The 27,116-nt window shown below is 39.6% G+C and overlaps 1 protein-coding gene across 3 annotated transcripts in view; it reads right to left on the bottom strand.

Annotated features, from left to right (window-relative positions):
• The window catches only part of LOC149287427 (TBC1 domain family member 9-like), a 37,980-nt gene extending 21,668 nt beyond the window's left edge, over positions 1–16,312 (bottom strand). For all 3 annotated transcript variants that reach the window (XM_089492870.1, XM_089492871.1, XM_089492872.1), the window contains exons 1-6: positions 16,189–16,312; positions 6,404–6,514; positions 3,699–3,817; positions 1,748–1,976; positions 650–911; positions 139–346 (exon numbers count right to left, since the gene is read on the bottom strand). In XM_089492870.1, coding sequence (XP_089348996.1) covers positions 139–346; positions 650–911; positions 1,748–1,976; positions 3,699–3,817; positions 6,404–6,514; positions 16,189–16,312 — 1,053 coding nt within the window. The remainder of the gene's footprint in view (positions 1–138; positions 347–649; positions 912–1,747; positions 1,977–3,698; positions 3,818–6,403; positions 6,515–16,188) is intronic.
• Between the last annotated feature and the right edge of the window lie 10,804 nt (positions 16,313–27,116).

The raw sequence follows: 27,116 nt of genomic DNA, 5'->3' as shown, positions 1-27,116 counted from the left end.
TGTAAGAAATCAGAATATATGTGCGGAAGTTGGAAAAACGCAACAGAGCCGTTCTGCTTTATAAAAACAGAGCTGCTTTATATATAAAAAAAAACAGGGTAAAAACCTAGAATCAATGCTTCTGACAAGTATAAGCACCTCTCGCAGTGGAATGATTAGGCTGCACAGATTCTCTTCTTTGCTAGTGAAGCAGATGTAATTTGTGGAAACAAACATTTGCCCGGCAATGTGACGTTTACTGAACGGTGTCCAGAGAGTACAGTCTGTATGCCCATCTAACTTCTCATCTTTCGGTAAACGGAAGAGGGTCCGATATCTTTCACTTTTGGCTCTGGCATCTAAATCCCTGCAAAATACAATTAGGATACGAGTGTCAGAAGAGTTTTAAATGCATGATACAAAAAAAGTACTTTTTATACAATGGCGTAAAAAAATTTCAGAAGATGTAGTGTCTGAAGCGAACATTGATATTGATATATTTTCATGTCATCTAGTTGTTTATATTAACATACATTGGATGATGTTTAGTAAGCTAATGGATTAGTTAGCATGCATCCTTAAACTGCTCTACACCAAGTGTCAAAGTTTTTATCAGTTGGACACAAGCCCTACATTATGACAACGGTAATAGGTTCAATACTGTACTTACCGTTTCAAGGCAGACACCTTTTTCGGAGATTTCTTCTTTAACTTTGGTAGAGACTTATCCTGTTCAAAACCCTCGTTATCGAGAAGCTGCCTCATGGCTATGTTGGCAAGCTGTTCCATTAGTTTGAATGTCTCGTTGATGTTGAGGAACACAGAGAAGAAATGCTCACTTGACCTTGTGCTGACTTTAATCATGTCAGGGAGAAGAAGAGTGGCTGTCTTTTCCAGTTGCGTTATGTCCACCCATCGAATCACCAACTTAGCTATGGATAATGTAGCAAAATGTTTTTTTTTTATTATTATTATTATTGTATCAAAAGCAACATTTTTTTGCACTGACCACTGGAGCTCTTTAAAAATGATTACAATATATTTATATATCATAGTTGCCAATGATTACTTCTGGGCCTTTTGGCTAAGATCCAGTGTGATACCCTAGTGGATCAGGGGAAAACCTGGTCCTCTGGCATTAGCGCCGAGGTAGCTTGAAGCCCGAGGTGTCTTTTTCGAGCCCCCAGAGCAGTCCTAGGCGCACTCACAATCTTTCACTTTTGATTGGGAGGAGCTAATAAGTGCGGGAAGAGCACCTGGCTAGCTACACTTCCCTCCATTATTCCCTGACCCTTATGGGCTCGGAATATGAAGATTTTTTTAAAAATCCAACCTGGATTTTAAGTAAGGCTTAAGTAAGCCCCGTAAGGCTGGATATTTTTCTCCTTAACCTCACGAATTGCACGTGTGACAATGATTTTTTTGTAAAAAAAAAAGTGTGTGATTTTTTTTTTTTCAAAAAAACAAACACTAGCTTATTCGGTGGGAGAGATGTGGATGCCTTATGGCTCCCCATCTCTTCCTTATGGTTACAGGAGATTCCCTCCTTGTATTGGGAGGAAGACCAAGAAGATCCAGCCCTCCTGCAGGGGAGGGAAGGGAGACAAGGCATTTCCCTACAGGGAGTGCTTAGTCTGCTGTGGCTCTTAACTGAGCATCCTGACAGAGAAGCACAGCACTTTGGGCTTTAAAAAGTTGCCAATGATTACTAGTACTCCATACTATTAACAAATTAACCAAACAAAATGACCAAACTATGTTTAATTACCTTCTTTTCCCATGAGAAAAGAATAAAAACAAAGATGGTTGATGCTGAGATACACCCATCCCTGCCTTGGAACTCTGCCCTTCCAGTAACTGCAGGAGTAATAATTGACCAGTTTTTCTTCTTCTGGCATGCCAAACAGTTTGTGGAATTTGACAATTGCCTCCTTAAATTTGTCTGTGTCGTCATCTTCTCGGACTCCATTTATTTTATTATATTCTGCAATGATACCCTGCAAACCACAAACACAAAAAAAAAATGTTATCCAAAGAATATGTTATTTGGAGAACCATTCAAATGCTGCAAAAGATTCCTTTACAGATATATTACCGGTACTTAAAATAAAAATGAACTGGTATACTTTATTAGAGTTTGCGGTCTATGTCCAATCTCAGTTTGCCGTCAGCACAAGTTAAAAGCGCTAAGATACAGAAGGTTTGTTAAAGTCAAAACAGGTTAATTTACAGATAGCAAAACAAATAGACGGGGCTCCTGCAGAAATGTGTGCCCAAACACTGAAATGGATTATTTTCGGGTATGCAGAAACATTTGCCGTTTTATTAATTTACTGCCTGAATTGCAACAGACAGAAACAAGATAGCTGCGTAATTGCATAGGATGAAAAATAAAGTCCAACCTAGCATCTGCGGATCCTGAAGAAAACTAAAATGAATACTCTAAATAACAGTAATCCAGTATTGTAATAAGGAGTAAAAAAAAAACAAACCTTGACACCAAAGACAATCAAATTTTAATTTGGATCAACATTACCTATGCTGGTAAGTAAATTGTTATAACACTGAATGCCTGTTTTGCTAGAAAGGCATCCGACCTGTTTTTATTATTATTTTTATCCAGTAATAACACTCTATTTGGCAATGTGCTCCACAACTTAACTGGGTTGACTCTTCAAAAAAATGAAGCAAAAAAGGCAAAACAAAAGAAAGTGAAAAGATCCCCGACAGATCTTTACTTTGCCTTTGAATGTACTTGCATATGGTAATCATATCCCCACGTAGGGATATCTACTCCTGAGTAACCAAGCACAATTTGTAAAGTCTTTTTCTATATGTCTTAAATTCCTTTGATTTCTGCTGTTGCTGTCACTGAACCCTCTCCAGTTCCATGACGTCTTTTTTATAAAGTAAGATTTGGCATTTCCAATATATACAATAATGAACGGGTAATATTACACTCTTATAAACACACACTCTTCCACCTTCTAATACAAGATAGCAATTTGCTTGTTTTTGTAGCACCTGCCCAATGTTGCAGGCGCTACAAAAACAAGCAAATTGCTATCTTGTATTAGAAGGTCGAAAAGTGTATGTTTATAAGAGTGTAAAAACATAGATTTCCCAATAAGCAGCCATTCCATTTATAAGTAGCATGCTTGTTTTCGCAAAAAAAAACCCTGCCATTTAATTTATAATTAGCATTTTTGCCAAAATGCATAATTTTATGATTTTCTATGTTGAAACGCATCATTTTCTCTAAATTCCTTCGCAGGAAGATGACATCCATTTTTCATATAATAACCTTCCTTTATTTTGTGTCATCTGCAAATATTTCTAAATTGCTTTCAAATTCAAAAGAATGGCACCAGGGAAGGATACGATGGGTAGTCTCTTTCCAAGTGCAAATGCTTTCTCTCAATTCTATGCTTTTTAAGATAAAAACAGAAGACTGTTGCTGGATCAACACATTTTGAATTTTTTTTAATCCCAGCTAAAGCCAGCATCATTGTTAATGTCCATTTTATGCCATATTCCGGTTTCATAATTAAAACATTTGGACTGTGTGGTATGGATACAAGTACATCGGGACCAGTGACTGTGGAGTGGGAGTACCTTTTTGTTTTAGTGAGGTTCATTATACAGTGGGCCAGCAGAATGGGATTACAGATTTTTTTTTTTGCATTATTTTGGTTCATTGGAATGTAATGAAAACGTACCTGGATTTTTCCCTTGACAAACGTTGTAATGTCATTTTCATTTTCGAAAATAGACAAAGTCTGCAGTAAGTTTACTTCCAGCCATTCCCAGTGCTCAGTCACCTCCCTTCGAGAGCCACCTACAGGAAAAGGCAGCAGAAAAGTCAAAAGGCTGATTACCTTGGTTTCTATGTTAACCAGAACTTTATGGACATTGCTTTGACTGAGTAATATTTCCAAAATGTGCACTGATGTTCAAGCCAATTACAGCAATATATCACAAAAATGCCTTTTATTTTGTCAAAATAAGCTTTTTTGTTTTGAAGGTACTCATAAAAGTACCGTAATTAATAAATTCTTCTGTAATACGAGCATCAGTGACGTTAAACTATCTCTTTTATTATGCCTTTTTCCTTAAATATAAAAAAAAAAAAAAATTACATTTCTCTTTTTTTTTTTTCTCTGGTCTTACCCCAGTTTTTAAAGACACTGATGTGTTTTGTATTTTGTTATGCAGACGACAGTCTTAAGTCTGCAATAAAAACCAATGTGTTGTGCTCTGCCTAGCCCGCCTATTTCTGACAGATGTGAGCAACCCTCCTTAAACAATGTAACATACAGGACAGGACTCTGTTGCTAAGCACCACTAGTAAGTTAATTTAACATCTGATGCAATTTTTTATTGGAGAGAAAAATAAAACAAAATGTATTCTTATTTTCCTTCTCTCTACACGATGCAGAACTTATCTAGTGATATCTTATAAGACACTCTAGGTGGAACAGCACCTTTAAGACCAGAGTATAAATAAGACCTGAAATGTGCCCTTTCTGAATAGTTAATCAATTGAACGGATGTTGCCTTTCACATTTTTTCCCCTCAGATTTCAGGTACATGTTTTCTACTGGGAATTTGTGGTAAGTGAAATATGAAACAAAATCATTATTAAAGAGGTTCACCGGGCAATTAATGGAATATTGGCTCACAAAGGCTTTTACTTTCACAGCATGAATTAACACTAAACCATTCATAAAATTCTTACTCGGTTCCACAAAGGTTCACACTTTGGAACACAAAACTAGGAACAAGAATAGTTTGAAGAGCCTTAATTCTTACGTGCTTATTCATTAAACTGTGAGATTTCACCTTTCCAACTTCACTGTGCATTGAAGGGCTATAAAGGTACTACCCAGTGAAAGGTGCGGTCATACCCATATATTAAATACCGTATTTGCCTGATTATAAGATGAGGTTTTTTCCAGAGCAAATGCTCTGAAAAATACCGCTCATCTTATAATCGGGGTCGTCTTATAATCAGACTTCAAATAGGTCTGACTATGAGACTAAGATCCAGATCCCCCACAGCGATGCAGAGGACCTGGATCCTCCTGTGTTATGCCCCCCAACTTACCGGTGCTTCTGAGTCCCCGGTGCTTAGTCCACGTAGCGTGTAGAGCTCTAAGAGAATCGCGTAGAGCTCTACACGCTGCCCGGACTAAGCACCGGGGACTCAGATGCAGGGGACCTGGATTCTCCTGTGTTATCCCCCCCCCCCCCCAACTTACCGGTGCTTCTGAGTCCCCGGTGCTTAGTCCGGGCAGCGTGTAGAGCTCTACGCGATTCGCGTAGACAACTTCCGCTCAAGCGCGTGGAGCTCTACACGCTGCCCGGACTAAGCACCGGCAACTCAGAAGCACATGTAAGTTTGGAGGAGGGAGGGGGAGGGAGTGTTAAATGGGGGGCATTAGGCATTTCTGGAGGCAGAGTGCTCTGTGAAATGCCTTGTAACCCCCTTAATGCCAATCTGCCTCCAGAAATGCCTTTTAACCCTCTATACGCCACTCAGCCTCCTGAAATGCCTTATACCTCCCTATATGCCACTCTGCGCCATAATATGCCTTTTAACCCCTTAAATGCCAGAGTGGCATATAGGGGTATAAGGCAATTCTGGAGGCAGAGTGGCACATAGGGGGTCAAAAGGCATATCATGGGGCACAGTGGCATATGGAAGGTTAAAAGCCGTATCATGGGGCACAGTGGCATTTAGAGGGTATAAGGCATTTCTGGGGCAGAGTGGCAAGCCTGGAGGCAGATGTGCATAACTGGGGGGGGCAGGTTGAAAAAAAGGAAATAAAAACAAAATCATTTTATTAACAAACAATTGTTCACATAGTTTACATGAATTAACATTTACTGGTAAAACTTTTTTCCTATAGGGTCATCTAGTATTCATGCTTTTTCTTTTTTTTCATAAATTAATATTCAGATTTTGGGGGGTCGTCTTATAATCGAGCAAATAAGGTAATACCCATATATTAAATAATACCCGTATATTAAATAATACTAAACTACTGGCATTGCTCAGAAACACCTTTCTTTCCCCCATGATGGGTGCACCATTGGGTCTTGTGAGGATGTACAGACATTGAGAGTGGCTTGCTACCAACAATTAGGTTTGTTGGGCTCTACAAAAAGGGTAAAAAATGTTTACCAATTGGCAGATTTATTCCAACTATTCTTTTTTAAAATATTATTAATATGGTTACTTTTAGTAAGAAAACTCATCACCAAAATGATCTTACGTTACAATAGGTAAAGGCATGATAGAATTAGGGGAAAAATAGTTTCCCTGAATTGCACAATTACATTGTTCTAGTGTTAGATAAATAAAACGCACAGTAAAATAGACAGTAATCACCTTGAAATTTGTTACCATATTAATCCTTACCACAAGCAATGATCCAGTATATGAGCGTGTCCGGTGTCTGATAAAGGATACGATATGGAGCAACTCTTGCGCTGGAATCTAGAACAACATCCAATGTTCCAACAAGAAGACCTGCAAAATAATAACAGAAGCGAATATTGTAACACATTTCAAACTATAATTCAACATTCAGAACACGGTAATATGGCAAAGCAACATAATGTTAGATTCCTTTCACATTCACATTCAGGATACCAAACAAAGGCATGGACGTTTTTTTAGTATTAATGTTACAAAATGAATACAGTATAATTTTAAAAACAGATGGTGTAATTGTTTGATTATTACATTGTGGATGATAAGACTGGAAACCATACTAATAAACATGTACAAAACACAGGAAAGACATAGCTGCTTCGGAAGGTTCTATCACCTGCCCGTATCTTATCCTTGGGGATGTCGTAGACCATACCAGCCTCTCATAGTTTCTTGTGCACAGCTTAATTCTAATTTAAACTCAAAATGTTATGGAATCTTCTGGTACTCTATAAATAATAGTTAGAAAATGAGTTTCCTCCATAAAAGTTAGTTCCTGTTTTACCTTCGATACGAGTCCTGTCTTGTTTTTGGGGTAAGCATTGTCAGGGCATTAAAGCACTGTATTGCTATGCTCCTGTATACTACAGCGCCGCTGAGTTCGACGCTAGTCCTGCTTGACCAGTTGGGGTACAGGTCGTTCCCGTCACAGCGGGGTATGGGGAGGGTCGAATTAATATTGTCCGTGCCGGGCAGACTGTTTTGTGCAGTATATCCACCAGAAAAAGCACATGGTGCACCTCTTCAATAGAAATGTTAATTTATTCCAGCATAAAGCAGGCAACGTTTCAGTTCTCTCAGCCGTGGCTTGAGAAAGGTCCATGAGGCCCGAAACGAAAAGTTGCCTGCTTTTATTTTGGCATACATTACCATTCAAGAGGTGTGCTGTGTGCTTTTTCTGGTGAATATACTATATTGGGATGAAGTGGAGTGCTGGATTACTTGCACCCATACATGAGTGTTGGGGTGCATGCCTGGTTTCATAAAGAGCAGACTATTGGATACATTTTATCATCACTGTTTGTTCAGTAGGCAGCACTTTTCTCAATTAGTGTACTGGGAATTGTGCCACGATTATGAAATAAAAGCCTTCAAGGTCAGTCTGCTAAGAAAGAAGCTCCATTATTATAGCCTCCTAATGCGGGTACGAGACTCATCCTCAGCTAAATCAATAGCATGATGCATTAAGAGTATTTGTTCTCCGTCTCTCTAAATATTCCTGTTTCATGCTAGACATTCATTAGCGCTTTTCTGCAAAATGAGGTTTTAAATCCACCACAAAGTCTCCTAGAACCCAGAAACACATTATGTTTTAGCAGACTGCTAAAACATTTTGAAAATGTGACTTCATACCTTGGATCTTTTAGGCTGCGGCTACCCGAAGCCTCCCTTGTGGGATGTGGCACATAAGTGGATGTTCCTGTTGATGTTGAGGGGCACAACCCCATTTAAGGGGGAAATGGGTGGGGATTGGGGTGTGTCAGGGAGATTTCATTGATATCCAAGATATGACTTATGGATCATAATATGAGGTTTATAATAATTTTTAAGAAGATGTTCTATGTCATTGCCCCCCAGTACTAAAATAAATCTTTCTAACAAAGAAGTAATCCTCTGGATAAGTATATGACCTATGACCATAACTATGTAATATCTGGGTTTGCCCTGGGATTCCAGGGGAAGAGCTTCTTCCCTGGCTAAATGTAATCTTCCTCTGGGCAGGGGAACAATGATGGTCATGCAGAGTACCTTTCCCAATCCCCAGAATGGGAGCCCTACAAGGCTAGCTCTGCTCCTCATGAAGCCATTCCCCTGTAGTGCAAAAGCTCCAGGTAGTCTACCCTCGGAAGCTCCCAGGTATGCCTACGCACACCTGTGCATCAAAAAACCTAATTTAAGATCTACATTTCTGTCCAAATCCATACATTTCCTAAACCAGGAAAATAGGCATACTAAATAGGCTACATTTCTATGTGCATCAAAATGTTTAGAAATGCATGGTGAGATGCGTGAATACATGTCTGCAGCCTCTCTCAGGGTGGGCACAAAACCTGAATCTTTTTCTATGCGTGCGGACGTTGACCATTAGAACCTACAGATGAGATTAAATTGCTTTGTTCAAGTGGATATCAGGCCCACTGAGAATGGAAACGTTGATGGAGTTTGGCTTAACCCCTTGATGACATTTGCCGGTCCGGGCACGTCACGGAAAAACATGTCGTTAACGACAAATGACGTGCCAGGACCGTCATTTGTTAAAACGGGTAAAAAAAAAAAAAAATTCGATCCGTGATCGATTTTTTTACCCAAACGGCGTTGCTGTAATGCCTCGACCTCGAGGCATTCAGCAACGCCATGATCGGAATCAGGGGCCATGTCTGGCCCCTCCCCGGGGCGTCAACATCCGCCATACAATGTATGGCGGCGGACGCCCGTTTTAAAAGCGTTTAGGAGGCGATCAACGATCACCTCCTAAACTTAAATGGTGTCGCTGGAATGCCTCGATCAGGAGGCATCCAGCGACACCAAACACTTACCTCTTGATGGACTGTGACCGCAGCTGCCGGTGATCTTCGCCATCAGCAAGATGGCAGCGACCCGGGAAAAAAAATAATAAAGACGAAAAAGTTCGCTAGACGGTCTCCTGACCCTCTAGAGAACTCTGGCTCCACTTGCAGGTTGAATACAGGTACTGCATTCAACCATGCAAGTCAATGGAGCTCAGCTTTCTAATCACAGTGTGATTAGAAAAAAATAAATTAAAAATAAAATAAAATTAATCATTAGAAAAAAAATAGTAAAAAACCAGTAAAATGTAAAAATAATTTCCCTCTGATGTCACTATCAGGGGAACCTTCAAGTTGAAAAAAAAATCTTAAAAATGTTTTAAAAAAGGCCAAAAAAAATTAAAATATATATATAAAAAATATATTTTTGTGAGCAAGTCCTAAAATTAGCACATTAGCTTAAAACAATTCTCGCATGGAAAGAGTTAAAATACTGGCATATTAAATGCCCATGGAGTGTCTACTTTTAAAAAATGTATGATTTGATGGGGTAAATTGAATTGGCCGGGTTCAACAACGTCCCAAATAACACGGGGGGAAGGATGGCCACACATCTAATTTCCAATTAGAAAAATGCACACGTACCAAATGTGGCCTTTTAGTTCCCCCCAAAAATGACAAACCCATGCATGTGGGGTATCACTGTACTCAGGAGATGTTGCTGAACACATATTGGGGTGTCGCGTGACAGCGGCATATACCAGGAGCTGTAAATTCATACATAAAGTAGGTGTGTGTGGGAAAAATACACACACAAAAATACTACTGCAAACTTTGAAAAAATGCTGGTGGTAAAATGTGTGCATGCAAAGAGTTAAAATACCAGCATTTAAAATACCCTGGGGTGTCTAGTTTTCAAAAATATATGGCTTTATTGGGCACACTGAAATGGCCCGGCTCAAAGATGTACCAAATAGGGCATGGGCAGTGGATCCCCAAATGCCAAAGTTCCACATTGAAAAATGTGCACGCTCCAAATGTGGCCCTTTTGCCCCCAAACAGCCAGTCAAAATCATTCATGTGGGGTATCACTGCGCTCAGGAGATGTTGCTGAACACATATTGGGCTGTTTTGTGATAGTGACATATACGAGAACTTTTTAATTCATACCTGAAGTAAAATGTGTGTGACAAAAGAAATGCAAAAAAATGACTACCACAAAGTTTGACAAAGACTGGTGGTAGATATGGTGCATGGAAAGAGTTAAAATACTAGCATTTGAAATACCCTGGGGTGTCTAGTTTTCAAAAATATATGGCTTTATTGGGCACACTGAAATGGCCCGGCTCAAAGATGTGCCAAATAGGGCATGGGCAGTGGATCCCCAAATGCCAAAGTTCAACATTGAAAATGCGCATGCCCCAAATGTGGCCCTTTTTCCCCCCAAACACCCAGGCAAAATCATTCATGTGCGGTATCGCTGTACTCAGGAGATGTTGCTAAACACATATTGGGGTGTTTTATGATAGTGACATATACCAGAACCTGTTTATTCATACCTAAAGTAAAGTGTGTGAAAAAACAAATGCAAAAAAAATGACTACCATAAAGTTTGACAAAGGCTGATGGTAGAATTAGTGCTTGGAAAGGGTTAAAATACTAGCACTTGGAATACCCTGGTCTGTCTAGTTTTCAAAAATATATGACGACTTGATGGGGTAAATTGCATTGGCCGGCTTCAAAGATACCCGAAATGGCACATGGGGGGAAGAATTACCAGATTTGGAAAAAAAGGCTTTGAAATAGCAAAACGCTACCTGTACTTTTTGCCCCATAATGTGTAGAAAAAAGCAAAAAAAGATTGGGTATTTCTAAACTCAGGACAAATAGTAGAATCTATTTAGCAGGTTTTTTCATTACCTTTTATAGATGAGTAAAAGATTTTTCAACTAAAAGTTAGAAAGTCATTTTTTTCTAAATTTTTCACCATATTTTATACTTTTTTTAATAGTAAATAATATGATACAATCAAAACAATGTCATCTAAAGAAAGCCCTTCTTGTCCTGAAAAAAACAATATCTAATGTGTGTGGGTTCAGTAAACGGGAAAGAAGAAAATTACAACTAAACACGAGCAGCGCAGAAAAGTTAAAACGGCCATTGTCGCGAAGGGTACAAAAAGTAAAATCAGCCTTTGTCACGAAGGGGTTAAATGCCATTTTTCACACACTGTTCTATTGCACCAACATGCTGTAAGGAAGAGGAACATAAGTCAATGGTTTGACCTTTCCTCCAAGAAATGAAAGCATCTTGCTGGACATGTTCATTACAGCAAAAACTTTCCATTAAGTTTGCATAACTAAGTTCATTTCATATGGTTGCAGCGCCGCCGGGAACTCCGTGTCACCCTTTTTTAAGAAGTTTACTAGTTAGGCAATAACGCCTACTTCCGTTTAATGCCATGATCATTTTAAATAAGCGACACTGGATAGGCCTGATGATCTGTTCATTTAGAGACCTATAAAATAGGGAAGTATAGTTTACCAAATGAGAAAAACACGACTTTTTTACACTGAAACTTACTGACAATTAAAGGAAATTCCAGCTCATACAAAATACTGAAGAATTAGGAAATTGGAATTTTTGTCTTTAGTAATGAACGTTTTTGACGTGCCAGTCAGACACAGAACTCTCAGATTACTCATTTGTATAATGAGCAAATGTGGGGGGAAAAATCAAACATTTTTTTCTTAAACCCATGTTGCAGCCATTTTTCAGTATCCTACATTCTGTTATTTGGTGGTAGGTTTAACTTGGGAACTCTGGCTCCATCCCTTATATCTGAACTGACTTTAGAGGCATATACCACTTTCTGTGTGCTACGTTCCTAAGTGCCAATAATTAGGTTTACCAAGGAGTGCAACAAGAAGGGACAAAGAGGAACTTGGAAGCGCCCCCTCAAATCAAAAACGTACTGGTTTATTGTGTTTGTTTCCATCATTCCCCAAACACCATGTCCACAATCCTTTTGTTGCTGTTCTCATTTTCATTTTATGTTAATATAACTTTTTTTAATCTCTTTCTAGCCACCAGCACCTTCACACTATATCTGTACTGCTACCTAATTAATTTCACCTTCACTATCTCCCCCTTCCAATAATTTCTCAGCTCCCACAAGTCCTTCTTCTACTTTAAGCAGCTGGGATATCCCCCCAAATCCTGAGCCTCCCTTTTTCTCCCTTCCCTTTGCCACTCAAGGTTCCAGAAACTTCAATAATCTCATCCACATACCTTGCCACTCCAACTTTTACTCTGACCGACTTGCCTTCCTATACACTTATTCTTATTGTACAATTAACAAATTATCTTCTCATTTTAAAATAGTCTCATTCATGTACTATTGTCCCTACACTAGCTCATATCTCCCCCTCTCTACTGGATCATTCCAGTCCTCCCTCAAGCATTCTAGCATAAATCCTACCTTGAAAAAGCCCTCCCTGGCCCTGACTTCTCACTTTAACCCTGTCTTAACCTTAAACCCACCTCACCGCCTCCACAATCCACCACGTACACCGCTGCCACACTTGCCATTGCTTTTTACTAACACCTCTCCTCTCTGTCAGTCTCTTCACAGGCTGCCTGTGAGCTTCAGGATTCAAAATCCTGACTCTTATTTTCAAAGCTCTTGATAGTGTTTCACCTACTTACATCTCCTCATTCATCTCTAAATACACTCCTAACCGGTCTCTCCGCTCATCCAATGATCTCCTTCTTTCCTCTCCTCTGATTTCTAGGCTGTCCATATACTACCCCTGATTATTTGCCTTTCCCCCTACTTTTGCGCTTTCAAAATTCCCTCAAGTCCACTTCTTTAAGGAGGCCTGCAAATTTACGCGTTAATCCCCTTCCTCGTATATTCCCTAGCTCAGTTTTCCTAGTACGTCCATGCAATACTTATATTAGTGTGGCTGGTCCATCCCTTATAGTAGCACTTTTACCTATTACCCTATGTCCCTATAGATTTTCAGTTTGTTTGAAGGGCCCTGCTCAAATTGTTATGTAACATATTACTTGTTATGTCCTCTTCTCCCAGTATACAGCACTGTAGAATATGAAGACGCTATATAAAAATAATAATAGTAAATAATGACAATAATGTGTACTTTAATTCTCTGGTGTACCCATGGATATTTATGAAGGGATTCTCCAATTGCCCCTTTGCCCACCCAAACACATCTCCTTGCATATGATATGCTTACCAACAGCCAGCTCCAGCATTGGCTTGGTGAGACCCCTTAGCCCATCCATGGAAAGCTCCCATTGTGTGCTTCCCAAACACTTAACTGGATGCGGGAGTTGTCTAACCAAGGAGGAAGGGAGCTGCAGCTTTTCCCTAATGTACTTAGGGTTCTGGGAACCAAGGTGGTTGGTTACTTCATTAACACCAGAATGCTGTGTCTTCCAGGGAGTACAATAGTAGAATATTCAGTAGCAGCATTAGAGTAATGTAATGTGGCTAATTGGATACTCATGTCAGGTGTACGTTATACTGTAGATCATGGTGGTTTTAATGGTAGTATTGAAACAAACAAGAAAGTTACTGTAAACCTGAGCCGTGTTAGGTTTAGTCATCTAGCCCGTTCTGTCAAAATCAACCTGGTTCCTACATATTCTTTGCATTGTATGTCGAATACACCAGTGAATATTTGTTTTTAGTACATATTATATGTACAGATTCTGTAGAGCAATTACAAAAGGAGAGAACACGAAATTACTGATAATATAAAACGGACAATATACAAGATGAACAATAATAAGATCACATAAGACATATTGGCACAGAATAAGGGGGCCCTGCTGTTAGAATGCATACACAACAGTGAATGAAGAATACAGAATTGTATCATCATGTCAGTTAGCAGACCATAATTGGGCAGTACAACATAAGCATTAATCTTATTATACAATAACCACTCCACAAATGCACACACATATGAACACGCACTCGTGGAAAAAAGTACATGAGATTTGTAAAATACTATGTTATTCAAATAACAAATGTCGTAACACCGAAGAGTAGATCACAAACATATTTGTATCATGCTTATTTCATATAATAGGATGTTACTCATGCGTTACTTCTAAACATGCAACATGCACATAGCTGGAATGAATGTCCATTCATCAATGTAGTCTTGTTTACAAATTTTTGAGATGAGCCAGACGATACTTCCAGTTTAATAATAGTGCATACCATATTATGTCATAACTGAGGACAAAGTAAGGTGTGACTATTAAGATTGCAAGTCAGAATCTGGAAACCTTTGAAGTGGCCACGTGACCTGTCATAAAAGGTGGAATTCCTGGGACGGGTAATATCTGCCTGCCAGGATCATATGCAGTTCTTTTCAAAATGCATTAAACAAGTTTTGTCGTAGAACCACAATATGCATATGCATACACACATACACAATGTATTCAGCAAAACACTAGTTCAAGCTAGGTCAACACTTGTTTTGATCTGTATGTTTCCAAGCTATATCTTAAAATCAAACGGCACTTTAATTTAAATTTAGTAAAGCATACATAATAGGAGAGAAAACTGTGGTATATTTTTTTGTTATACATGTCGGAATGTTTCTGCATCCAGTGGAATGGTATGCCAATAGAATATGTATAGCGGTAAAAAGTTCCTGCTGAATTGATAATTTTCCCCAATATTTACATTCTGCTGTGTCAGTAAATGGACCTCTGAATGAGGGATTTTTAAAAAGTAAAAATAAACATTAAAGTACTGAATACGACAATATACACTAATACGTGTTAAGGCTGTTTGGAGAAGTTTCCAAAGAGATGACCCTTCATCCTCGATCCTTAACATTTTACGATGTTTCTGTGTAGCTACCTTAGGAGAAGTGAGCAACCGGTAAAACTGGTCCTAGTGGAAACTAAATGAACGTTCACTGAAATCCTTTAATTTAGCCATTTCTAACTAAACAGGATTTTCAACATCTGCATATTCTTGAGATAATAATATGACTTAACAATCAGGCACAATTGATGTTACTGGGTGCCTTCCATTTCTGGTAATGCTTGAGTAGCAAAGCAGTTACTGTTTACCGGAGTTTCTGAGATGAACAGACAGAAATAGGCATACTGTAGGAATGAACTAGGCCCAGAACTTTACTGAGAGCTTTGTCAATAAAAGAGACAATGACATGGGCGCAATGACCCTTTTGCCCACACCAGTCCATTAACACAAATAGTGACAATTATGAGGCTGTTTTGACAGCCTGAGCAAGAAAAAGCCAAGACTTTTGTATTATTAAAATAATGACTACATAGGAGATCAACATATTTATAACTGTATCCTTAACATCATGATTGCAGACATTTTTAGCCGCATGGGTTGCGTTAGACAAAATCTCAGTATCTCTTTGTGACTGTGATAGACTTATTGGAAGCTATATTTTAATGAAGTAACAAACTACAACTCTAAATAAATATTTTAGTAGTTCTAAAATATATAAAAGACAGTAATCAAAGACACACACTAGAAATGGCTGGATGTATACCTACAACACCTGAGCCCAAAAAATAATGCACATCCCTTCTCAGGAAATGACGTTTAACTAGGCATCATCAATGGAACGCCATGCTGCTGTTATTAATAAGGCACACAATGGACGCGGCACTCATATAATAGTGATGTTATGTAACAAAGGTTAGCCTTATTTACAAACAGAACATTTTCATTAGTTGGTTAAATCACATAAAATGGTTATGAACAAAATCACTATGGGGATTAAACAAAACAGAACTATTTTAACCCTTCAGTTTACATTGTCCAACTCTTCCCAAATATACTGTATAGAGAGAGAGAGATAAATGTAATGAGATGGTATAGGGAAAATAGTGAACACACACGTATTACACAGAACATATAGACATGCTAATCAACAGCACTGGGCATACTATAATGTAATTAAACCAAAAATAGTATCTACTGGTAATGATCAGGTGGATGATTCACCGTAACATTGGAAGTAGCACATCTCTACCATGATCCAAGAATCATAACATTGGAACACCACATCTCTACCATGATCCAAGAATCATAACATTGGAACACCACATCTCTACCATGATCCAAGAATCATAACATTGGAACACCACATCTCTGCCATGATCACAGTGCCTTACCAGCTAGACCCCCTCCACCTCGGGTCCCATGCCCCTTCCTCCTCTGCAATATGAAGTAAGGGTTGGCCCTCTCTGTGATCCAAAGGGCGTTTGCCAGCAGCACTTCCTCAGGATTTACCCACATCTTCAGGGACACTAAGGGAACAATGTGATGCGACTCCTTTTTCTTTCCTCAATTAGACGCCATTCATAAGATAGGGACACCGTCCAGGCAGCGTCTTCTGATTTACCCCAAACAGTAAAAAGCTGAGCCACCCTTCAGCAGAACTGGGGAAGACGGGCACCTCTTCTCACCAGATCCCAAGCCACCCGAGTCAGGAGTACAGATACTGGGGGTTCTTTCACTGGTTCAACTCACCACATTCTAATCTCCCCATCTCATTAGAGTGAGAGCTTCACAAAGGGAGACGATCGCAGCTGGTTTGGGGAATGTTCCGTAGGACACACAGTCAACCCATCAGAGGATGAGATCCGAAGTCAGGACAGAATGAAAGCGGCAGCAGCAATTGTCAGCAGAAGCGGCAGTAGCTGTCAGTCCTTGACGGCAGCGGAGCTATTATTAACCCCAAGGTTTCTCTGTAGATCGGGAAGGGCAGGTAACGTCCTATCTACCAGGAGACACTCAGCACTCGTCTCTGTCCAAGGTACCGCTTTCGTATTAAACCCCAGCTAGTCTGCGCCGAGAGACCTGCTTCTACCCCGGGATCTCGGGTGCAGATCTGTATATATTAGCAGGTTGGGGATGTGTCAAGCGGTCTGAGGTTAGATGGATGTATTTATATAAATATACATATATGTAGCTCCGTATTTCGGCAGCACAAACAAAAGGGGAGGAGAGCAGAGAAGACAACCGCCCGGCTGGGAGGCAGAGCCAAGCAGAGAGCGATGACATCATCAGTGAGCCACTGGGGACTGAGCAGCGGCATTGCTAACACTGCGCATGATGTCATCGGCTGCAATCCCTGCACTGTCTGTGCGGCTGTATACAAAACACTCAGCAGCTAAATGCGTCACATTCCCACCGGTGACAGACACACATCTAATGTGTTTCCACTCATTGACAAGCTCACAGGGCAGTTTAGTGCATTCTATCTTCGTTTAGGTGACATTCTGATACAGTTTATTATTAGTATATTTTATTCATATAGCAACAATTTACACAACGATTAATACAATACATATATTCAATTGAATTGATGGACTAAGGTAAACCGATAGAGTAGGTGGAGAGGGCCCTGTTCACGAGCTTACATACACTTTACGTAAAATAGGAGCTTTTGGCATACATCTTGTAATATATCTTATATGTACAGAGGTCCCAAGTGTCCAGGAAATCCCAGGAGTCTCCCAGAAATGCACACTCTCCCTTCCACTTCCGGTCTCCTTTTCCACAGCCCCACTTCTTCTCTTGCCTCTTCTTGTTCTTACATTTTCTTTCATTGTCTGCTTCTCCGGTATCAACTCAGTTAACCAGGCCTGCCAGACAGTGGCGTCTCCAGCTTTCATATTTAGGGGGGGGCACATGGGGGGCCAGGGACCAAAGTAGGGGGGCCAATTATAAAACGGCACATATACACTATATATATGTATATATATATATATATATACATACACACACACACGTACACACGTTAGACGTGCATTTTTAACTACATAATAGTAAAGACCGTGATTGAAATATGGCAGTTATTTTTCATTCTTTAATATTAGCCCCTGCTTCCGATATATAGAAATATTACACCCTGCTTCCTATATATATTAATATTAGACGCTGCTGCCAATATATATAAATATTAAACACTGCTGTCAATATATAAATAAATATTAGAACCTGCTGCCAATATATTTTATAGTGAAAAAATTGGACCCTACCCAAGCATTTCCCTGGGCCCCGCTCAACGCTTCCTTGCATGCAATCACTCCCTCCGCTACCACACCAAAAAATATATATTTGCCACACTGACTGCAGATCAGAGGAAGACCGTGAGAGTCAGTACTTCTGACTGCACCGTGACATTGAGAGGTCCTCTCCCCTGTAATCATCCCCAGAGTCCCTTTGTCCCCTCATTCACTAAACCATACCGCTCTTTTACTTTCACCCTGTAGTTCAGGTATAGATCAAATAAACAACACATGGAAACAGCACATGCAACTGAATGAGATAAAAAAAAAACTTGTATTTGCAGGGGTACATAAATAATGTATGGAAACATAGCATTGCAGGTATAAACCAACAGAACACACAAACCCAGCATTGCAGGTATAGATCAACTGGAAATCACATGTACACTCAGCACTGAAGGTATAGATCAAATAAACAACACATGGAAACAGCACTCCAGGTATTGATCAACTGAATAAGACATACAAATCCTATATTTGCAGGTAAACATAAATAATGTATGGAAATATAGCCGATACAGATCAACTGAATAACACAAAACCCAGCTTTGCAGGTATATATCAATTGGAAATTACATATAAACTCTGCATTAAAAGTCAACATTGTCCCCAAACAGCTCAACGTACGCCATGTTTGTCCCATAAACACACTAACTGTGCCATCTTTGTCCCCATTGCCTAAACACCCTGCTTATACAATCTTTGCTTTTTTGACAAATCAATAATACACCTATGATTCACAAACACCTTTACAGTCACTCACTAATTCACACAATCATTTATTCTTTCACACAAATTATTTACACATATTCATTAATGCATCCACACATTAATCCATTCATTCTCTCTCTCATTCTCTTTATTTCAATATTCTTGCCACCCTCCTATCTACCCCCTCTCCCTCCCTATCTACCCCCTCTCCCTCGCTATCTACCCTATCTAACCCCTCTCCCTCCCTACCGCCTCTCCCTCTTTATCTAACCCCTCTCCCTCCCTACCGCCTCTCCCTCCTTATCTAACCCCTCTCCCTCCCTACCGCCTCTCCCTCCCTCCCTAATCCCTCTCCCTCCTTATCTATCCTATCTCTCCCCTCTCCCTCCCAATCTATCCTATCCATCCCCTCTCCCTCCCAATCTACCTCTTCTCACTCTCTAACCCCCTCTTAACTTTCTACCCTCTCCCCCCTTCGAAGTTCACTTACCTTGGGCTTGTAGAAGTCCAGCGGTGCGATCGTGAAGTCCCCGTCTCCCTGGTTCTGCCGCAGTGTGCGCGGCTTCACTGTTGAGCGCCGGATATGACATCATATACCGGCGCTCAACTTGAAATGCCACTGCGACCAAGGCAGAGGCCTCGCGGAGAAGAGTCAGAGGCGCCGAACGGTTTCTGAAAACGTATTCCTCAGCGACCGTTCGTCGCCTCTCTCTCTCCTCCGCGTCTATTACAAAAAAAAAAGGCGGCGTTTCAATTGGGGGGGGCACACGGGGGGGCACAGCATGATGTAGGGGGGGCACAGCATGATGTAGGGGGGGCCATGGCCCCCTCTGGCCCCCCCTGCCGACGCCACTGCTCCCAGAGCCCTTTTGCAGAAGTACTCCAAGAAGCAAGAATAATGGAGAAGGATTGGTGGAGAAAGAAGCGTTCCTGCGCCTCTCTCTGTGAATCCATCTGCATTATTCTAGCTTCTTGGAGAACCTCTACAAATAGCCAGAACCACGGGGACAGAGAGAGTAACCAATGAAATTCAAGCAATAAGTAGGCGCTCTCTGCCTAGTTTTCGTTTGTTTCATTGGGGTCCCGCCTTGTTTTCAAACATTCGTACAAGTTAAAAGTGGACAAAAAGGTGCCAAATGCATTTGTAACGATTTGAAACAAAGGGAATATTCTGTGAATTAACCAACAAATGCAAAAAATACACATAATAAAGGCAAAAACAACTACCCAAAGACACATGCTCACATACAAATGTACCTAGACACACTTTCATTAACATACCCTCACACATATTCACATACTTACACAACAAAAAACAACAGTAGACCACGCACACGAGGGTCTGATGGTGGAAGTTATATTTTATTAAATTAGCCATTGCTAGTTTACAAGGAGACTAGAAGACTTAACGCGGGGGGGGGGGGGAGTGAGAGAAAGAGTTAATGAGGGTGAGTCCAGCTTTGATTAGAAATGGGGGAAAGTGTTTTTTTTTTTAAATAAAGAAGAACAGTCTGAACGCCAGACTCTACAGCAAGCTTCTGGCTCCATACACTAATCTTCCCACGCCATAAAAGACTGCACGATAGAACAATGATTCTTTACACGTCAGGAAACTGCTCAACAGTCATTAACCAGAAAACACATTAATATTTTTTGCCTTAATGAACTTCTGAAGCACTTTTACCTTCATACTAATTATGTCCTGCACTCCAATAGATTTAAAAAGTCGTGTCAATGTATCATTGCTATGGATGACAAAAAACAAATTAGTCAAAGGCATTTGGCGTAATAACAATCTTAAAGATGTTACACACCTGTTACCAAACCTTACAAGTCAGGTTTCAAATATGAAAACAACACAATAAATACCGGTACTTAACGTAATGCATCTATTATTAGATGTTGTATAGGTATTCTACAGAATGAAGACCCACGACATACTCTTGATATTATTATAAGGGAATACAAGGAAAATATTATAATGATATAGGCTAATAAATAACATCCAACAGCTGTGAAGGTTGAACTCACACTTTTATTTATTATTACTACCAGTTGATAAAGTTTTGTGACATTTTCATTTTGTTAAGCCATTAAGGACCAGGGATTTATTTACACAACAGAAGGCTCTCTACAAGAGTTGGAGTGTTCCTTTGACAATTTGAGGCCATTCAACCAAAACAAAAAATATTTGTGAGGTCAGGCACTGTCGATATTGGATGAGAAGGCCTTGTTCACAGTCCTCGTTCTAATATATCCCAAAGGTTTTCAATAGCCAAGGCTCTGTGCAGGCCACTCGAGCTTCTCCATATAGATGTATAGACCTTGCTTTATACACAGGGGCAGAGTCATGCTGGAACAGGAAAGGGCCTTCCCCAAACTGGAGCCACAAAGTTGGAAGCATACAATTGTCTTTGTATGATGCAACAGTAACAATACGGCCCCAGACCATTATCCCACCTCCACAAAACTTTACAGTGTGTACTATGCATTGAGGTAGTTAGCGTTCTCCTGCGTCTGCAAAACCCACATTTGTCTATTATACTTGGAGTGACGCTTGATTAATCACTCGAGAGTCTGGTGGTGGTGTGCTTTACACCACTTCATCTGACACTTGCACATAGTGATCCTTGGCTTGCATGTAGCTTCTTCATTTCATGAAGCTCCTAACCCACGGTGCTTGTGCTGATGTTTCTTCTAGAGGCAGTTCAGAACTTTGTAACAAGTGATGCTTCAGAGGAAAGGTGATTCTCTGCATTGTGAGTGTTCGTGGTCTACCGCTTCATGGCTGAGATGTTACTCCTAAACACTTACACTTCACAATAATGATACATCTGCAGGGCAGAAAATTCACGAACTGACTGGCATCCTACGACAGTGCCACAGTCTAAGTCACCGAGATCTTTGGTACGACACATTCTACTGCTAATGTTTGTCTATCGAGATGCCCCTCCATGTGCTTGATTTTATACACCTAACAGTAGTAGACTTGGGCACCGGGGAAGTCTTCGTGTTTGACTTCTTGCTCAGAGCAACTTGGCCTGGGAGGAACAGGGATTTTAGCCCCCCTGGCAAAAGGCTGGGCAAGGTTCACCTCTGAGCAACTTGGCCAAGGGAGACCAATAGTTTTGGTTGATGCCAGATGAGCCCCCTGCCGGTAAGCAATAAAGTCACTCTTACAGACCTTTAAATCCTGGCACGATCCTACATATTCCTGTATTAACCCCTGCTATACTACGGAAGACTTAAGATAGGCTAGAAGCAGTGACTTGTATGGGGGAAAGGGACAGGAAGATTAACGAGGCAATATCTGGGGATTTGGTTTTAACTAATAGGCTAGCCTAGAATATATACAAAGGCGAACACAAAGAAACGAAGATTCTTCATGTTGTGCGTCTTCGTCTTCATGTATGTTTATCCGCCACGATTAGTTTGCTCTTTATCCGGTATGAACAACGAAAACACAACATTCATGTTCATTTTCATGTTCTCCTGAATAGGAATGCACAAGTCTAATAAGAAGGGCTGTCAACATACTTTTTGTCATATACCAGGGGCGTCCAACCTGCGGCTCTCCAGCTGCTGCAGGACTACATCTCCCATAATGCTCTTTCAGCTAAGGGCTGAGGAGGATGGGAGATGTAGTCCTGCAGAAGCTGGAGGGCCACAGGTTGGACGCCCCTGTCATATACTGTAGTGTACATGCAAGTTCTCAGTTACCCTCCCCTACAAATACACTAAGTTTAACTAAAATTATCAATACAGCAACAGGAGGCAATTCTTATGGTTGCCACATTGGAGAAACAGTTTTGGATCAAGCTTAGCAAATACTTTTAAGCAGATCTGTAATTTAATTGTTTCCACAAAACTATTTTTAGTCACATAAAAAAAACACAGTGGCTTTTAGGAGGCTTTTTTAGTTTCCATGACCACAACCTATTTGGGCCGGCTTTTATGTTAGAAGACACATTGTCTTGGCAAAAATTATCAATGAGGCAACATTATACATCATTAAAGAATAATTTACGCACAGACAAATCCTAGTACTAGCACGGAGCATTTTCCTTTACAAGAATATTGTGGAGTTTTTTTGCAGTTTGGCACTAGTTAGCTTTTAAAAATTAATATTTGCGAAACTAGTCTTAAAACTTAATTGAAGCCTAATAGGGAACTGACACATTTACAACATTTATCTGAATTTACTCATTAGGACAACATATAGCTTTTGTTAGGCTAGGTTTCCACTTGGGTATTTTTCCTGCGTTATTTTCATGATGAAAAACACCAAGAAAACTGACACTGCATTCTCCTGCGTTTTGGCGTTTTTTCTGGTGTTTTAGCCTGTGGAAATTGCTTTTTTGACCTTAGGCAGTTTTTCCAGCCTTTACACGTTAGAATTTTCACCCAGCTAAAAGGGGTTAGGATAAATGGCAAGTATCTGCCCCCTCCTGATGTAATTTCCTTGGTAGAGTTCTACTTAAACACGCCCCGGCGGACCCTTTTGTCTCTTTTCTGTGGTTTGTAAGGCATGCTTTATTCCGATTTTCTGCTCCTCTAGGAAGATTGGCCCCAAATGATGGTGCAAATTGCAAGGGATACTCACTAGTTGAATAAGCTAATTCTGGGTGCCATGCTGCTAATAAATTACACAGAGACAGCACACAGTGTACAAGCAAATAAAAGTTTTACCACACTACTGGGAAAATGGCAGCTCTTCCTCTTCCTGGGTTTCCTTTTTTGCAAAACCCACATGGCGTTTTCATGGCGTTTTTCTCTCCCATAGACTTCTATTGGAGAAAAACGCCAAGATTTCCTTGCAAAAAACGCCAGAGTGTCAACATGCTGCGATTTTGAAAAACTGCCACGGAGCCCAAAAAAGTAGTAAAACGCCAAAGAGAACTGGAAAAAACGCCAAACAGAAAAACGCCAAGTGGATATGGCATTGTGCGATTTCCTGTTGAAGAACAGCTAACATTTGGCCGCAGCGTTTTTTGGCAAAGTGGAAACCTAGCCTCAATCAGTAAAACTATTTTGTTTAAAGGTGCCAAACTATAGTAGGAAAGATCTATGGTAAGGTGGCAAAATTAGGATATTATTTCTTGTTTAGTCGTCCAGAATTTTTAATATTACACCAGTTTGGGACAGCTTTATATGATGCAGATTTTGTACTATAAAGGGATCTCCTAATTTTTATTGTATAGCTATTGACTCTGTGTTTTGTGCTTTCATATTGTTTACTAGATTAACCTTTTAATGTGAGGCCCATGTAGCAAATGTATGCTGCAGGACTGCAGAAAACCAAAAATGTAACAGAGAAGCAGAATCAGGAACACATTATAGAGATGCAGACATGTATATGAGTACTTAAAGGAGAAGTGATCAATGAAAGTATATGCTTGGAGCAGGTAACTGAAACTTGAGGTCCTTGTGGTTTGCAACATTAGATCATTTTATAGACATAGCTAAACACATCAACATTAAATATATCTGGATTTATTTTACATACATTACATATTTAAGGACACGTATTACAGGAGACTTGTAAACTGTCTCATTTAATTATGCATTGTGAAGGATCAACCACCCTTCCACGTTCCTCCTACCAGAAGAAATGAGCAGGCCCTGCATAATACATACTCCAATCAGCAAAGTGACTTTGATTAATCTATGCATTATAAAAGGCCAATTTGGTCATTTTTGCAACATTACTTCACTGGAGTTGGCCCTGCATATTGTATAGTAGAGGTGAACTGAAACCATAACTTCCCTGCAAACTCCTACCAATTCGCGCTTTAGTAAGTAAATCACAGACTCAGACATTCAGTATGCCCATGAAATCCAAATATTAATTTAATTTACCATTGTTTGCATAACTATTTAAATGTTTACTACCCCATTAAATAAGAATGTATATTAAAGTACCCTATCAACACTTGAATATGCATTCTTCAAAAAAATAAATGAAAAAAAGTACTAACTTGAGGTATATTATTGCAAGTGTTTGAGTGTGTGGGCATGTTAGAGTGTGCGTGTCTCTGGGATATGTTAGTGTGTTTGGGTGTGTACGTGTCTGTTACTATGAGTATCTGATTACATTAGTGCCGATATCTGTGTGTGTTGGTGTGACTGTCTGGATGTGTGGTAGTGATTGAATGTAAGTATGTGATATTTTATCTATTTTATTAACTAGTGATGTGCTGTGATTTAATTATATGTTCTGGTAATGCCCCTAATCAATTTCTGAGTTATTCTAGGCTGTTATTTGGATATGCCCTCCATGCCAACTGCAATCACACCCACATTTATTTTATATGATTCATTTAAATTGTAGCTCCCCTGCAAGAGAGGCCCTTGCTAGATTAAAAAAGGTATTTTGGCAGATCTACAAGCAAGTTTATTATTTAATATTTTGTCTTATCGTGCATGTTGTTCTATATAAATATCAAATATATATTTTGGGGACATTGTAAAAAAAACAAAATAAAAAGTATCGGTAGGCTGGATCCCCGTAAATGTACCCGAGGCAGTCATTTGGAACCATTAACCCTCCCAACTATCATGCAAGACTTCCTTTAAGTTGCCAGCAGATCTATAGTTATATCATGCTGGGGATCAGACATTATGGAACATTATGATAATTAGTGAGTACTTTAATAATGATTCTTCAAAATGGCAACAGTTGCCCCTTTTCTCTGTGATCCATCTATTTTTGCCAGCGATTGGCTCCTTAAAACATTTAAATTATTGGGAGTACTTTCCATGCATGTACAATAGGGCGACCACATCGGCCAAGTTTTCCAGGAGACATATAATTTTTACATATTGCTGACCAGCCTAGATAAAATGCTGCCCTGCATTATGTGAGATGTATAGACTTTTTTTTTTTTTTTTTTTAATTCACACCGAAGCACTGACCTCAGGGCTTTAAAAAAAAAAAAAAACCCCCACAATCTCCTGCACAGTATTTAGCTGCGGGTTGGGAAAAGGGGGAAAACACATATGGGAGGATATTTAGAGACTCCCCCCCCATGCATTTGCAAAAAGCACAACACAAAAATTATAAGGAACCACACAACTTATGGAGACCCGTATATGGTGGCTGGAGTATAACAAAGCAACAATTCATGGAACATTAGAGAATGTATTTCATAAAAGAGTCACATACAAACAAAAAAACACCAAGATAGGTTCTATGGACGCCTCTTACCAGTTAGCAGAATAAATGTCTGCACTTCATCCAACTGAGTGGGTTGAGTTGCCCCTCCAATGTGACAATCTCAACCTAACCAACACGAACCTAGTCACAGGAGAAAGCCTGCAATATTGGCCCTTCATAATGTATTCTCTCAGGTGAATAATCTCTAGTATACTTTATGTGATCCTTCACATCGGATATTCTCAAAAAGGCAACAACCACTACTTCTGATATTTTAGAAAAAGACCAACATTTTTAACTTCACCAGACTTCATTTCAGAACAAGTTCTTTTATTTCTATTGAACGCACTGGTTCAGTGCAGTTCTTTTGCCAATTACGGTGAATACAAGATGAAGCAATTGACGATTGCTTGTAGGGTGAATATATGCTCTAAAACCTCTTCGCAAAATATTAATTTTGTTCCCAAAATGAAATTTCATAGCCACATGACCAGAGCTACAAGTACACTTTTACACAGTGATAATTATGGGTTAATACAAAAAACTTGTATGCTTTAACCATTGTAGGATGCATTTACAAAAACTAGTTCATTAAGTAAAAAGCATGCATTTCATGTATTATTCTTACCGATAATCCCATCTTCGCACCCTTTTCTCCTTTGGAGTAGAAAGTATGGATTGGCTCTTTCTGTGTCCCATAACAAATATGGGAACAATGTTTTCTGAGGGTACATTATCATATTAAATCAGAACACTGGGTTTTTTTGTCTTCTTCATTTGGATCAATTCAAACATAAATACGGAATCAAAGAAATGGAGGCTGAAACATTAACATTTGTCTGATTGAATGCACACCAGGTTCTCATGAATGGATGAAATGCAAAAAGTCTAAAATGTGGTATAAAAAATCATGATAGCAAAGTACTGATCTGTATTTTTATCTATGTAAATAGGAGAGTTTGGACATTTAACCATTTAGTTGGTATACAAGAAAAACATTGCAATTCTTATTTCAGTAAATTAAATCTTCTTCTCAAATCAAGCTATTTTAAGCTGCCGCATGTTAAATACGATGAGTTAAATGACATAATTTCTGAATGAAGCCCTGGAGATTCATGATTAAATAATTACTGGTTCACATCTGAGGCCCAATGCAATA

This window comes from Sceloporus occidentalis, unplaced genomic scaffold (genome assembly GCF_023333645.1).
Source record: "Sceloporus occidentalis isolate IW3139 unplaced genomic scaffold, rSceOcc1.0.p SCAF_61, whole genome shotgun sequence".
NCBI classification, from domain to species: Eukaryota; Metazoa; Chordata; class Lepidosauria; order Squamata; family Phrynosomatidae; genus Sceloporus; species Sceloporus occidentalis.
Note: the sequence above shows the minus strand (reverse complement) of the source record. Positions and strands in the feature narration are given on the sequence as shown.